Source organism: Hyposmocoma kahamanoa, unplaced genomic scaffold (genome assembly GCF_003589595.1).
Source record: "Hyposmocoma kahamanoa isolate Upper Pololo Valley unplaced genomic scaffold, ASM358959v1 80, whole genome shotgun sequence".
Taxonomy (NCBI): domain Eukaryota; kingdom Metazoa; phylum Arthropoda; class Insecta; order Lepidoptera; family Cosmopterigidae; genus Hyposmocoma; species Hyposmocoma kahamanoa.
The window spans coordinates 3,870,992-3,886,418 of NW_020654051.1; the positions used below are offsets into that span (position 1 = coordinate 3,870,992).

The 15,427-nt window shown below is 39.1% G+C and overlaps 1 protein-coding gene across 1 annotated transcript in view; it reads left to right on the forward strand.

The window, feature by feature from the left end:
* Window positions 1-15,427, forward strand: part of LOC113233926 (prominin-like protein) — a 132,791-nt gene that overhangs the window by 105,781 nt on the left and 11,583 nt on the right. The window contains exons 4-14 of the mRNA XM_026469161.1: window positions 1,606-1,771; window positions 2,471-2,637; window positions 3,754-3,866; window positions 4,569-4,673; window positions 5,558-5,699; window positions 6,727-6,930; window positions 8,424-8,577; window positions 9,463-9,632; window positions 10,035-10,193; window positions 10,495-10,616; window positions 15,188-15,238. Coding sequence (XP_026324946.1) covers window positions 1,606-1,771; window positions 2,471-2,637; window positions 3,754-3,866; window positions 4,569-4,673; window positions 5,558-5,699; window positions 6,727-6,930; window positions 8,424-8,577; window positions 9,463-9,632; window positions 10,035-10,193; window positions 10,495-10,616; window positions 15,188-15,238 — 1,553 coding nt within the window. The remainder of the gene's footprint in view (window positions 1-1,605; window positions 1,772-2,470; window positions 2,638-3,753; window positions 3,867-4,568; window positions 4,674-5,557; window positions 5,700-6,726; window positions 6,931-8,423; window positions 8,578-9,462; window positions 9,633-10,034; window positions 10,194-10,494; window positions 10,617-15,187; window positions 15,239-15,427) is intronic.

The window sequence follows — 15,427 nt, forward strand, 5'->3', positions numbered from 1 at the left end:
GCTTGCCTCGTTGGACAAAATGGTCAGGTGTTTCGTTTATTCATAATTAATAATTTGTTTCTTATATGCCTTGAGTCAATTTCTTACTACAAACTGATGGCGTTATACGTACTCTTCGCCACTAGCAAATACAAATTATAAAATACATCCTATAATCACCCTATTCACAAAATATTTTTGGCAAATAAATAAAATTTTTCTCGACTCATTCTTTATATACCAAAAGTATCAATTAGCGTAAGGGACATTTTGTCGAAAATGAGTTACATATATCATTGGATTTGGAAGTTCTCGCTCTATCGATTGGTATTATTAAAATTTACGAATGCCCAGTGGTTTAAAATGTAGCATGTCCCTTACATTAATAAACATTAAAAAAAGATGTTTAGTTGTGCGTTACGTTACTAATATTTTATGTGTAAACCGTCGAGCATAGTGTAAGCAGTAAGAGAAATAGAAAATTATACATAATTATAATCTATTTCTCTTACATTAAGGGACATGTTATATTTTAAACCACTGGGTATTCCTGAATCTTTCGTTTCTACCATGAAAGAAGAAGAAATTCTAAGAAACTTTGCTTTAGACACAATCAAAATTGGAGCAGACAGTAAAAAGTTATAGACAGATTTAAAAAAATAAAATCGTTTTATGGCTCTCCTGAAAAACCGTGGTTTGTCCCTTGCATTAATTGATACTTCTGATATCGAATTATTTCAAATCTTGTTCCATTTCATGTTTTCATATCTTTGTGTATTCTGTGTTTTCACGCCGCTTTAGATGCTTGATAAGTATTTCCCGAAGGTAAGTACCGCCACTGCTTTTACATATTCACTTCACTGGTGTCTTAAATCGTACATTTATTTCAATATACTTCTTATGTAATCATATGTTTCTAGTGTTGGCTAAATCTGTTTTAAATTTTAGACTGTCAAAACGTCGCCTATAGATCAATTTGCGGAATGGAATTTTTATAATGAAATTGTAATAGAATAATGAAGTTTAGTTAAATTGTGTAACGTACAAACTACCTAGTTACGATAGGGTAGCTGCACGTATTCCCGAGACTGTGCGAGAACTCTTTGGAAGTTTTTTTTTTCGTTTTTTGGGTTTGGTGTTTGGTAGCAGTAGAGCTGTGAAAGAAATTACCTATTTCTGCCGCCAAGCCGTAATGCGAGCATTACTGCGTTCCGGTTTTGAAGAATAAGGGTGCTGGTGAAATTATTGGCACATGGGGAGCTGTAGGTTGAAGTCAGGTTATAGATTATTATGTCAAAATCGAAGCTTTTTAAAAAGTTGCCTAAAGCAAAATACTTTAGTCTTTACGGCCTGTATTCAGAATGTGCTACTTTTTTGTGAATGGAGACAGCATTGGACCGGTACACTAGTCGTTGGCTTAGCACGCTAGATACGCCTTGGTACGTTTTAAACCATCTTCCTGATAAATTTGAGTTCATGTCATGACAGGTTGTACAAAGCGTTAAATTTGCCAAGGACTTAGAAGGTTTCTGATTGTTCTAAATTACACAAGCAGGACGTTGCAACCGTTTTTGTGACGTCATCTTCTGTCACCTGTAGTAATTGAATGGTACTGTGCATGCGCAGATGCCGGACGTGTCCGAGTTGCTGAGCAACGTCACAGCTCTGCTCGAGTCGAATATCAAGGCGGAAGTGGAGGATGGGCAGCAGGTGTTCCGCAATATCCAGCGCGAGATACAACGCTCCATCGACGAGGACATTCCTTCGGTGCAGGAGCAAATCTCCAATACCGGTAATGTTCTTACTGCATTAATTATGCATATGAAGCCACATTGTAATAGATGTTTATTTCGCTGCTTATCAAGAAAAGTGACTCAAACCAAATAGTAAATTTTTTTACTTATTACATAATCGCGATGATAGCCGAATACAGTTTAGGAAGATATAGGCGCTGATGAGATAGTGTAGCGGTCTCTACACTGTGTTGCCTTTTCTGTTATTTGCGTAAATTATTATTGGAATTCCAAGTTAAATTTTGGTTTTTCTTTCATTTTTGACAAGTACATAAAGTGAATTTTATTGCGAAACCATTAAAACTGATTGCAGTAAGTTTTAAAGATAAAGAATACAAATAGAGTAGGTATACCTTTATTTATAATAATAATGTGCCAAACAATCACACCATTTACTGTTGTATGAGTATAAAAGTATCGAACGTAAATCTGGGTGCACTAGTAAGAGCACCCAGACCGGAGCGACGAATGGATACGAATTCAGAACCATCTCATCCAGTTCTCTATATGGTAACATATTGTCCATCGTGGTTATGTTACCATTGCGAAATTGAAATAGTCCAGAGGAAAATCTTGGCATTTGCATGAAAGTCTCAACAAATAAAATATCCGGACAAAATTCCGACAGAAGGTCAAGACGGTTGATAATCTTACAGGGGCTTGCATTTAGGTCTTTAAATTGAGCATCGTCCAAACAGGTCGTCGACTTGAAGGCGTGGCTGACCAGATCACGTACCTGGCCGGCAACGCGTCGGTGAAGCTGAAGCAGCAGTCGGCGGCCGCCGACACGCTACAGCAGCTGTACGAGCAGTACGGCCCGTACCGCATGTACGCCACTCGCGCTACTGCCGCCGCTCTGCTCACTGTTAGTATACCTCTTGTTATTATTATTAGCAATATATAAAACGTTCATTCAACATAAACATAACTGGACCTCAAAAGTTGGTGAAATTAACATCTATTTACCAAGTTTTACTGCAATCGGTTACCTGAAAGTGCGCGAAATCTGATTCATCCCCTAGTTTGCCACTTTGAATATTTTCTTCAAATTTAAGGGGACCAATACTGAGGTACCCTCTTTACAACAAAAAAAAAACCGATACAGATTCTCAACCTCCTTTTTTTTGAAGTCGGTTAAAAAGTAATTAAGAAAATGTAAATTAAAAGAAATAACAATAATATTAATAATTAACACAATCCAATCAATAAAGCATAGACACATCACACTCAAGTTATATACGTATGGCTTGCGATATGTAAGTATGACCTGTTCTGACAAAAGATGTTCTTTATAACGCACACACTCAACATAGCCCCGCACTAGAGAAACCGTGTATCGCGGTTGCCATGGACACACATAGACAACTACTTGGTACTTGGTACTTGGTGTAACGGGCTAGTGTCCGCAACTCGACGTCAAGGCGCCTATTTTGCGTGTGGTGGGTGCAGGCATAGACAACTACAAATTACACCCAAACTCACGAGAAAAATTCTAGGGTTGGCAGACTGGCAGAGAAAAAGTGCTTCATTTGTTAATATATAATTATATATTTTTTTGTGTTGTTGTTAGTATTGGAAGTTAAATAACCTCTAGAATAAAGTTCGAAATTTATGAAGTAACAAATGAATTTGACTTATGTGCTTTAACTAGTAGATGTATTAATTTAAACGAATGATGTTGGACTTTGACTTATGTGCTTTAGTCCGCCGACCCTAGAATTAATGTAGGCAATACAAATATTTCTCCCGGTCCGGAAATCGAACCTGGGACCTTTGCGTGGCAGTCCGACATGGTAACCGTTCGGTCACAGAGGCAGTTAAGGTATTCATATTTAAAGTGTATTTTGTGATTATAGGCAGTAGGACATAAGATCTAGTGTACACTATAATAATGTAGATTATATTTATAGAAGTCGTTTTCTTCTCTAGCAGTGATTTTAAATAAGCCAACAAAGGATGGTAGTAACAAGAACGGTTTCAGATCCTGGTGGTGCTGGCGTGGGGCCTGATGTGCGGTGTGTGTGGCAAGCGGCCCGACGTCTACGGCGCTTCCGACTGCTGCAACAAAGGCGCTGGCTCCTCTGCACTGCTCTGGTACGTGTCTCACTCCATTTTTGTTCATTTGCACTTAAAGTAGTACATTATGTTTTAAGGGCGGTAAATAAGGAATTACGAACGAGACTCTTATTAGAAGCCCGAAGTCGAAGTCTGAGGGCTTTTGGAGTCGAGGATTGAGGAGGTGTTACGCGGGAGTTTTCCATCACACTTACACGTAAATAGTATTATTGCAAGTAGGCTAACTTGACTATAATGCCCCAAATAAAACTCTTGGGCCTTTTTCTTCTCATTACAGCCATGGTCGGTCATTACAGTCAGTCAGCAACATAGTCAAGTTAGCTTGCGTGCAATCTTACTATTTATGTTCAAGTGTAATGAAAAGGCCTCTTTTAGTCCTTGTCGCGTCTATGACTACTGTTTTGATGTATCAACGAACAGCGGCAACGTAGACCGTAAGATATCATCTGATACCACGATAATATGTTCAGAAAAATGATGCCAGATATATGTTAGTCAATATAATGTACATAGGAATTATTCAGAATTGTGGAAAGTGTATCTATTGCCGAAATAATATTAATGGCACAAGTATTACCAGGAACTTTATCAAGTGATATTAAATGACTTGCGAATATGTTATTAATAAACTTTTTAACTCTCTATGTATCTTTCAACTAGACTTTAGTTTCTAATTTGTGAAGTCCGTACCATATGTAACTGGGGTATGTACGTCTGCAGCGGTATGGGGCTGATGTTCGTGCTTGGCGGCGTGGTGTCGCTGGTGCTCCTGGTGTACTTCCTCGTCGGTGTGGCCGGCACACGATTCGTCTGCGACCCGCTCACGTCAGTACAAAGCTATAGTTTTGGCATTACTTACTACTGCATTGTTATTGGAAGATTCTCGTAAAGCTTAAGGAAGCTTAAAAATTGTTTGTAACAATATTGACGACACGTTGCTATTAATTACATAATTGTTTGTAAAAATGTAGACGTCGTATTGTTACATTTGTTTGTAACATAATGTTCGAGTAGTTAAACAAATGTTTGTAACAATGTAGATGTCATAATTTGTCTAACAACTGATGTATTATTGTTGACGTCATAATGTTTTGAGCAATTACACAACAACAATACAGACGCCATATCGTTACAATTGTTTGTAACACTAATCTTCGAGTAATGAAACAATTGTTTGTAAGAATGTAGACGTCTTATTGTTACAATTGTTTGTAACTTGAAAAATTTGGCCATCGTGATGTAATGAGTAGTTAAACAATTGTTTGCATCATTTATTTGCCAGCGAAAAATAGCATTACAGCTGAAAGAAGCATAAATTTAAGCTTTTCATTACATTTGTTAATTTTTTGTATCAGAATGTAAAAGTTATTCGGAATTTTTATCTTTAAAACACGGTTTTTTAACCTTTTTCTAGTCATGGACCCCTCTGAAAATGTCAAAGAGCCCATAGACCCTTTCCAAAAAGATAAAAAAACTAGGTTTAACTTTTACTAGCTAATATTGTTTGCGATAAAACTTTACATAATTACATATGAGTAGTAGTGGATGGTTTGCTGTTCCAATACGTTAGGTAGGGTCGTCCGTGGCGAGCCTACCTAACATATTGGAACAGCTCCGGCGTTCATTACACGAGTCCACATGGATCACAGGTTAAGAAACCCTCCTATAAAATAAGACAAGTTAATAGTGTAATGGCTTATGTGGCGCAGCGAGCCGCGCGGCAACCGCCTGTTCGCTGACGTGGAGAAGTTCGTGGATCTGGAGCGCGCGCTGTTCAACGAGCGGTCGGACTCCGACTTCAATCTCACCTCCGTGATGTTACGGTGCCATAACAATGGGAGTATCTACGAGGTGATCATATATTGTTATTTTTAATAATTAAACTTACTCGTATCTCTACTTATTTTTTTATAATACTAAGTGACGGGACGAACAAGTCGTGCGCCTGATGGTAAGCTACACGCCTGTCCGTAACAGTTGCAGTGTCACTCATCACTAAGAGAGGCACTGCCACTGCGCCTGTCACTCTGAGGCATAAGTTGACAAGTCCTATGTGCCTGTAAATTCACCAGCATCTTTGAAAACCGGAAGCAGCAGAAATAGGTAAGGAGACAGTACTGCTCTGGACGAACACTTTCACAAGGAGCTCTACTGCTACTTAAGGTGATAATAATAGTCGTTCATATTGAATAATTTGTGGAGTCCGGAGCCTAAATTAGGATACCCTGAATGTTAACTTCTTGTCCTGAAGATTTAATTGACATTTATAAGTCTATGGAAACAAATATATAAATAGGGAGAAAGATACAAAAATGTTATATAAATGTGTCTACGTGGGTTTGTTTCAAAAATTTCTTTAATGTTAAAATAATACAAATGATATCGAGTTCTTAGGTTTTCGCGATTGTTAACATAGGAAATGAAACTATTTTTCCGGATTTAAATCGCGTATATTTATCGAGTTCTTAGGTTTTCGCGATTGTGACACATAGGAAATGAAACTATTTTTCCTTAATAATAATAATAAATTAAACTTAATAAAAATTCATTCAATAAAATAATTTGTAAAACTTAATGTAGCGTAAATTGGAATGTTTTCTTTGTAAAATTGAAAATAAGGTATTTAATTAATAACTATTGTAACTATAGTGAAAAAATAGGGTGGTTTGCATTAATATTAGAAATAACTGGTTGAAGACTGTACCACCTCAGTCAACCGTGACCATGGGAACTGTAACGGGCACGAAACGTTGGTTTGATTTAAATCCGGAAAAATAGTGTCATTTCCTATAATACAAATGAATTGCAATTACGAGGAAACGACTCGGATAGTACCTTCGTCATACGCGAGCGGTATAAGCGAGTTCCCGCGCTGCAGGTGTTCCAGCTGCACCGGCTGTACGACCTGCAGGCCGTGAAGGCGGAGATGTCGGCCGAGGTGGAGCGGCGCGTGGCGCAGCTGCGGCCCGCCTACGCGCCCGCCGCGCGCGCCACCATCCTGCGCGACTCGGCCAAGCGCAAGCTGCGCCTGCTGGCCGACACCGGCCTCTCCGACTTCGACTTCGACCGCATCCTGCAAGCGGTCAGTGGCGCCCGACCCTCTCTCTCCACTATTTTAATAATGCGGTGTATATGGCCAATTCCATGCAGGCTATAAAATTTATTTATTTATTTCATCTTTTTGCACAATACATTCGTGTACAACAGTGGCTGAAAAGGTTGTAACCCTAACAAGCCGTGACCAGGTTCACGGTAGTAAAACAGAAAACGTGCGGTCCACAAATTTATTAAAAGTCGGGTTAAGAAGAAATGGTAACAAAGAAGTAAGGAGTAAGGCTGTAATAATAAAAAGCTATATATAAAAAAAAAGAAAAACTGGTACATTAATATAAAACACTTCCTAACTTAATGATGATGAATATAAAGAGTTAAAGTAGACACTTACCCCTAAAAGGGTCGAGATATACTAAATTACAGATACGTATTCATAACTACATGATAAGGCTGTAGACTGATAAACTTATTACATTGATACATTATTTAGATTATATTATAATGATTATAACTTGGTAAAAGAATCAAAATTAGACGTGAATAAATTTAAACAGCTCTGTCCGCTGTCGCGATCGAGCAGGAAGTAACGATGGAACGAAACAAAATCAGAATGCAAGGCAAAATAACTATGGACAATTCAAAATTTAAATACGAGTGGCCAGGAACCGGAGAAAGGCGATAAAAAGGTGGGATGACGATGTAAGGAGGTCACACCGTCACAAGGCATTCTCTACCAGTCCAATGGGGCCTAACAGAAAAAGAAATATCAAGTCTTAATTCTATGGTTAATTTATACAGTATAAAATAAACATAATACAGCATAAACATACTTTACTCTGCATAATGTTGCTGTGGGTACATATATATTATTAATTAATAATATATATGTATGTAATAATATATATGCACAGCAACATTATGCAGAGTCCTGTTTGCGTAATTTGATTTATATAATTTGTTTCGTGTTTAAGAGACTTCGTATTAAATGTGTTGAATGAATCACTTTGGAAAAAATGTATAGTAAAATTGAGGATATCTGGCGTCCAAATAACCGTTTTATATAGCAAAAAATAGAGAACAAATTTCTTTTTTAAAAACAGTTAAAATTAGTTAACGGGTTCGACTTATCGGAACTAAATAGAACACGCATACTATACGATATACATTTTTCAACGACTTAAATTTCCCCCAAACAAAATGACCTTATTAATACGGGAAAAGTTTGGATTCGGGCTGACGTAGTGTAGACTCTTAAGAACGTACTACAATTGTTAATAAATAGACAATAAGTGGTGTCAAATGTTGAGACACAACACTTACTCCTCAACACAGGTTATACCTAGCTCCGGTGTAAGGGACTTAATTACTAAATTCTGAATTAATAAATGAATTTCCCTTCGATACCTTGGACGGAGCAATACGTCCGAAACGTCGAGGTAAATAAAATATGTTTTTATACACTATTAAATTTGTTTCTGGTGTTGTGCGTATGAATGTACAATTATGGAATTCTCTATGCAGCTGGAAACGAACATGACCTCTCTGGCGCTGGACTCTCTATCCGCCCAGTTGGACAGTACGGGCCGCTCGCTTCAGGCGCGCCCCGGCTTCGAAGCCGTGGCCGTGCAGCTGCGCAACGCTTCGCAGCGCCTCTCCGCCTACCACGCTGACATAGGTGAAGCCGCACTCCCGTTCACACTTGCTTTTTTTCAGAAGACTAAGAGGAAATTAGAACACGAACGTCTATACACCAATGATCCGTGTTGTTTTAAACGGACCTATAAAATTGTAGGAGGTCACGATCGTTAGTTTGTTCTGGAAAGTATTTTTTTTTATAATACCAAGGACGGAACGTACGTGTCGTGCACCTGATGGTAAGCGACACGCCTGTCATAACAGTTGCAATGACCCTCAAAGCTTTAAAACACAAAGATCTGAGGGGAAGTTGCCACAGCGCCCGTCACCTTGAGACATAGGTTGATAAGTCTCAGGTGCCTGTGATTTCACCATTCGCTCCTGTCACTAAAATGATTGATATGTGTTTAGATGGTTTGTATCCGCAATACGTGGTTTGCTTAAGCCATAGAAATACCATTGAGAAGTTTGTCATGTTTATGTTTAAAATGGAAGGAAACGCTCACTTGTCAGCGTTATCCGCGTCGCAATTTCAACGTAGTTGAGTACATCGCCATAAATAGCGGCCATGTGTTATTTGTATGCATTAAAGTATAATTGTGAATGTTGAATGGGAATACTCATGTCAGAAAAAAAAAACAATGGATACACACAATAAGGCATTTTTCTACCATTTTATAGAATTTGCGCTAAAGAAGTGACACAACTATAACGTACAAAGCGATAATGGCGGATTGAGCTCAAGTTATCGTAACTATGCATGCAGTTGGCACGCGTGTTACGCTTACTTACCACTTATACTTACTTAATGGTGAAGGAAACATAGTGATGTTGCCAAAGCTGCATTAGGCTAGCATGGCGGACTAGTCTAAGGAGCTCATCAGTGAGACGTTGGCGGGCGGACATTGACGAAGTGCGTGCGCAGTGACGCCCATGCTGCGCGACGCGGCGGCGCTGAACGCCACGGCGGCGCGCCTGCGCGACACGCTGCGCTTCAACCACTCGTCGCTGAAGGAGGCCATCGCCTACCTGCTGGACGAGACCGCGCAGGCCGAGAACTTCCTCAACACGCAGGGGCCCGATCTCATACAGAACGTCAGTATAACGGCGTCCTATTTTCCCCTCTTCTCTCCCCTTGTGTCACGAAATACAAAGTAATACCAATACACTGTACAAGAATTACAACAAGAAGAACTATTTTCTGTTGATTACGCAATTCTTGTCGTTTTCACGTCAAGAATTTTATCAAAATGTGACTTCATTTAACGAAATTCTTCCTTGTCACAACAGTATTCATCTTCTAACTTAATAAATCATCATCTTTATAAATCATGTTTTATAAACATATTGTATAATTAACCAGATGTATAATGAATAAACAATAATATATTTTATACTTTGTATAATTAAATTTACTAAACACTATGCAATATTAGGACATTAGAAATATGATTGGTCAAGGGGATAGATGGAACTTGTATTGCCCGTGTATTGCAGATGACCCGCGAGTTCGCGGAGGTGGTGGCGACCATGCTGGAAGAATACCTGGAACGCGTGGTGGTGGCGGCCAACCAGGAGGTGGGCCGCTGCGGGCCGCTGTCCTCGGCCTTCAACGCCACGCGCGACGCCCACTGCCACAAGATACTCATGCCTGTGGTACGACACCGCGCTCTGATCACTTCATTAAGAACGTCTCACGACCTTCTACGTCGAATATGGAATAGATATATACAGTATAAAAACATCTAGAAAATATAGGCAGTGAAATTTCTCTCGTTCACCTTTTTCTAATGGACGACAGAATAGTAGTTGCCAAATTTTGACCAATGCTATTATACTAGCAACTTAGGACTCTAAGGATAAATTGTTCAGTTTTAGCGATAAAAATTTTTATTCTCGATTTTAAGCTTCATATAGGATGCAAAAAAAGAAGCAATAACGGAAGTATAATCTCCAGAATGGTTACTGGATGGCGCTGTCGTGGTGTGTGTTGTTGTTCGTGCCGGTGATGGTGGTGGCGCAGCGGCTGGCGAGGCTCTACTTGCACGTCGACCCCTACCCCGGCCCGCTTGTTGAGGCGTAAGTACGCCCTCTATCGGACAACTTAGCACCTGTACTACTTGCTAATACGCTGGCTGGCGACGGACTCTCTCGTCCACTAAGCAGTTCAATTCCTATGTGTTCTTTATAATCGCAGTTTTTAAGAGAATCGGCGGCTTGGTGGACATGAGAGCTTGCCGTCGGCGTGTGACGTACGGTTAGAGACAAATCTTGCGTTCGATTGTAAAAAAGGAAATATTTCAGTACAGTGCGCGCGCGTGAATTGTCTGACTGACTCTTCCCTGGACTAAGAAGTCTACCATAAATTACGACACAGACTAAGAGGAGGGGGTAGTCTTAAAAGTGTTGCCCTTTTTGTGACAACAGTTAATAGTATAAAAATAATATTGCCATTGCAGTTGCGAAGTAATTTAGGGCGGAATTAAAGTGAGAAGCCTTCTTTGTTGTATTGTAATTTATGGTGACTTCTCAAAGTTATTTAAACGCATTGACTCTGTGCCCAGCGTACAGTGACAGACCACAACGCCCAAGGTAGAAGACAAAATTGTTTTAAATTTCTTAATGTTCCGAGAGTACTGTGCTCTGCTGTGTAATAATATGGACCGATAAGTCAAGAGGACTGCTAATCGCGGTACAAGACATTGTAGAGGGAATTTAGAACCCCTTGGTATTCCAGATGTCAGGACGAGTGCATTGACGAACTACAGTTTATCAAAGTTACTCTAATTTCTAGTGATAAGAAACAAATCAACTAGATGGCGCTTATTGCAAAGATTTTTATGGATACTGCCGGCTATTCTTTTAGATTGTTTAGGATTAACGCCATCTGTCAATACTAGCAAGCGTTAATTTATAAATCAAATGTCAACGTTCAGAAAATAATTTTAGCTCATCCTCAATATTTGAATAATATTACAAACAAAATAAATGACTACTTATATTCCGTATTAAAGAGGTATTAATTGATATTCACGGCCATTTATATAATATAAACTACTTCCAGCCTGTTGATCAGCGCCATCTACAAATAGACGTAATTATGACCTTTTTCAGAGTTACGTTCTGTAGTGTGGACATTAGCAGTCCATTTGAGTGGTTGGTCTATGGTAATAGTTACACAGTATCTGACATTCATAATCTTGGCACTTATGTTGTGCACTGAGTCAATAGTCATAAATTGTCCTACTTATATAAATTTTTGTTCCATGTCTAGTAGAACAGAAATAATTTTACATGTGGTTAAAAATTTTAATCAAAAGATTGAATAAACAAATATATAGATTGACTTCCAGTAATAGTCTTTTGTCATATAAAAAATATTAGATGTAGCGGAGATGTTGAAATCAATATTAATCTAATGTACCGTCGGCAGCACGGAAATCTCAACCTCACCGCGTTCGTTCTCTTTGTGTGGATTTCACTGCCACCGGTTGTACTTTCCATCTGACATTTTTATATGACACTTTGTTACCATAGAAGTCAAGGTATACAGGCTAAATTGCAGTGAAACTTGGATAATTTTTGAAAATTTCCAAACTGTGTCAATTCGAGCTAACGCAAATTAGACTAAAATGCACTAAACTATTTTTAATTTAGCACGTAGTACTTTCCGTTCCGGTAAAAAAAGAGACAGTAGATTATAATTTATTTAAATTTAGAATTCGTTGATGCCCCATAATATTAGAAAGCGTTGTATTGCAATAGTGTTCTTTTAAATCAAAAACAAGTCGAAACTTTATAGTTTTAAATTGGAATTAAATCTTCTGTCTGTTCTTATTGAAATGGAAAGCAACAGATGCATCTAATAATTTGCGTTTGCTCGAATTGTCGCTATAGTTGCGAATGAAATCCAGAGTGTCACTTGATTGTAGTCTTCATTTAAAAAAAAGTCGTTCATTCACCATCATTATTCTTTTGAGTTGTTCGCATTAAAGGCCACGCATACCAACATTTGAGATACTCACCGGTATGCGCCGGCTTTATGCGAGCATTTATTTTCTTTAATTTTCTATTTTTGTTTACTAATTTGAGTTTGTTGAGTCGCTGTGTTAACAGTTGTTGAGTTCGTTGGGTTTGTTTTGCACCTCATCCTGTATGTAGTGGGTTGGCCGTCAGCGGCGATGTTGCCACTCCGGTCTCCTGCCGAGAGAGGGGGACCTCCAAATTAAATCAAACTCGACGTAGCGGGACATGTCTTGTTGCGGTGGATGACGATGTTACGTCCCACTTTTTGTCCTAAAATGTGTGTACGAGATTCATTTATAACGAATTGGCAAACGAATTGTGTGATTCTCCCGCTCTCTCGCTGGCGATTCGTCGCCGCGGAATGAGCACGTCTCTGTGTGGTTGAAGAGCTTGCGTCGCTTCCTTTTTATATTTACCTACCCGACCATTACAAAGTAGGTATGTTGTACTATACGTAACACTCCATGGATACTGACAATACAGACTGATATTTACCTTCGAGAAATGAATTTGTGATACAAGATATTCTCCAGAGCTTCTCTATTTGATAGTTAGATGTCTTGTTATATTTGGGTGTTTAATTTTTCATATTATTTTGTTTTCACTCATCGCCATTCGAGCTCACTAGCGTAAAGTGCGGGGGTAGATGACTTGGGTGGGGTGTCCACGTGGCACATGTGGCATAGTTAGCGATATGACATAGATTGTAACGTGTGTGGTGGGGTGTTCTAGCAGCGAGTATGAGCCGATGTGTCGCCCGCGCGGCTGGTGGCGGTGACCCAACGACTCGTCCGGTAACCGCCTTACTCTAGCGCCCATTGCCTGCTCGACTTTCCCTCATAATACACCCGCCGAATGCTGTCGTGCCGATGCACATTTCAAGAACTCCTCAAATGGTTTAAATTTCAAGCCCGATTTTCAATTTTTCAACTATGCAATATTGTCCCTTGCAACTCTATTTTTATCATTTATATCTATATTTATCTATACAAATTATTTACATTTAAAAAATATGACATGAAATTGTGAATTCAACTACGTACTTAAATAACTTTTGTTCGTCTTGCAAATCGGAGGAGACGAAATATAGTTTCGATATCGGGACGGCAGCGTACCGGCGCGTTAGTTCGTGGAGTGCTCTTCGACCTCATAGCGGCTTGCACATTCACTTTTGCTCATTCGACCCCCTGACATTCCACTATTCCAATCACACTTTCTGCATGGGATAAATGTGCTACCCCAACAAATTGGTCTTTACTATGTCCGTTCAAGATAACTTTTCCAATGAGCAAAGGTCTCTTTATTATGTCGCCTCGTAGATAGGCGACAATTGAGCATAAATGTCAGCAGCCGCGTAGGCATACATTGCTTGCGTTCAGTTCATTGAAGCTAGCTGCATCATCGTAACTTCTTACTATAGCCGCGTTGTACCGCGAACTGTCGTAGATTGACATTCATTGTTGTATAAATACTTGTGAATAGAGGCACGTAGGTTGTTGTATTTTAGTTACTTCTCGATTGGTTTGTTTCTTTTGTTTCACATCGACCATAATCACTATCAGGTAGAGTAAAATTTTACATGTCGTTAGATAAAGCTAGCATAACTATAAGTATACTATAGTAATAGTGTTCAGTACAATCGATTGATAATTTTTATCGTTCTTTAAATTCGATAAGGTATATATCACTTTTTAGGTTCATGTCTATAATAGGCGCTGTTTAAAGACCTGCAAGTTCTTGCTAAATCTTGAATTGAAGCTTGTTTTCTTCGGAGATGCCTGTCAATGTTGTGAGTGGAGACTTCGCTTGACGTCTGCACTTGTCACTTTTTCTATGGCCAACCATAGTACAGATTGTTGCGTGTTATGTAAAAGTTTTGGGAAACATAAAATAGATTTTAACAAATAACGCACGTAGATGGCATATTTATCCGGTGCCAAATATGGCATATTTATCCGGTGCTAAATTCTGTTTCATATGAAATGAAAAAATAGTTTTATTTCGTGTTTTTTTTTCAATCTTGAATTTTGATAAACATACCACATAAGGATGTGGCATATAAACATGTTGATGACAGGAGAGCTTATAGCTTTACAATTTTTGGAACTGCTACCTTACCTAATTCTGCAACCAAAAAAAAAGAGCACACAGGCATATGGGACTTGTCAATTTATGTCTCTGAGTGTTGGACACAGTGGCAGTACCCCACAGATTTTTTTAATTTAAAGCTGTGAGTGGCACTGCAACTGTTATGGACAGGCGTGTAGCTTACCAGTAGGCTCACGACTTGTTTGTCCCGTCACTTAGTATTATTAGAAAAAAGAACATCCAGATCAGAATAAGTTTAGAAAAGTCCTCATCAAGTGCTCATAATAATAACCACTGGGTTACCATTTTAAGAAAGTGATAGTGTGGGAATTCTAAAAACAAAAAAAATATTTTCCAAAAGCTGTGAGCAAAAGTAGCACGTTTCATGAAAAAATATTTAATCGTCAACAAAAGTATGTACTGAACAGCACCTGTACTTTTGTCGGTTTGGAGAGTTGCTTATGACAAATGTTGATGTAAGCGGAGGTCCGTCGGTGTCGCTACCGCGGCCACTGACCGTCTGTTGTCTGTTGCAGCGAGTATTTGTATGACGCGTACGCGGACCGCGATAACGTACCCCTTGCCAAGTAAGTGCCCCACGACAACACTGCCCTCTTTCCTAGCCACCCCAGATCCCTGCCTGTTTGGCCTGGCATGCGCTTTTACTTATAATTGAAAACCGAGTGTGCCCACAAGTTTATATCAATGGTGACTTATCGTGACGCAGCGCCATCTTTGTACAGTGGGAAAGTTGCGGGCACACTGTGCATGTTTAA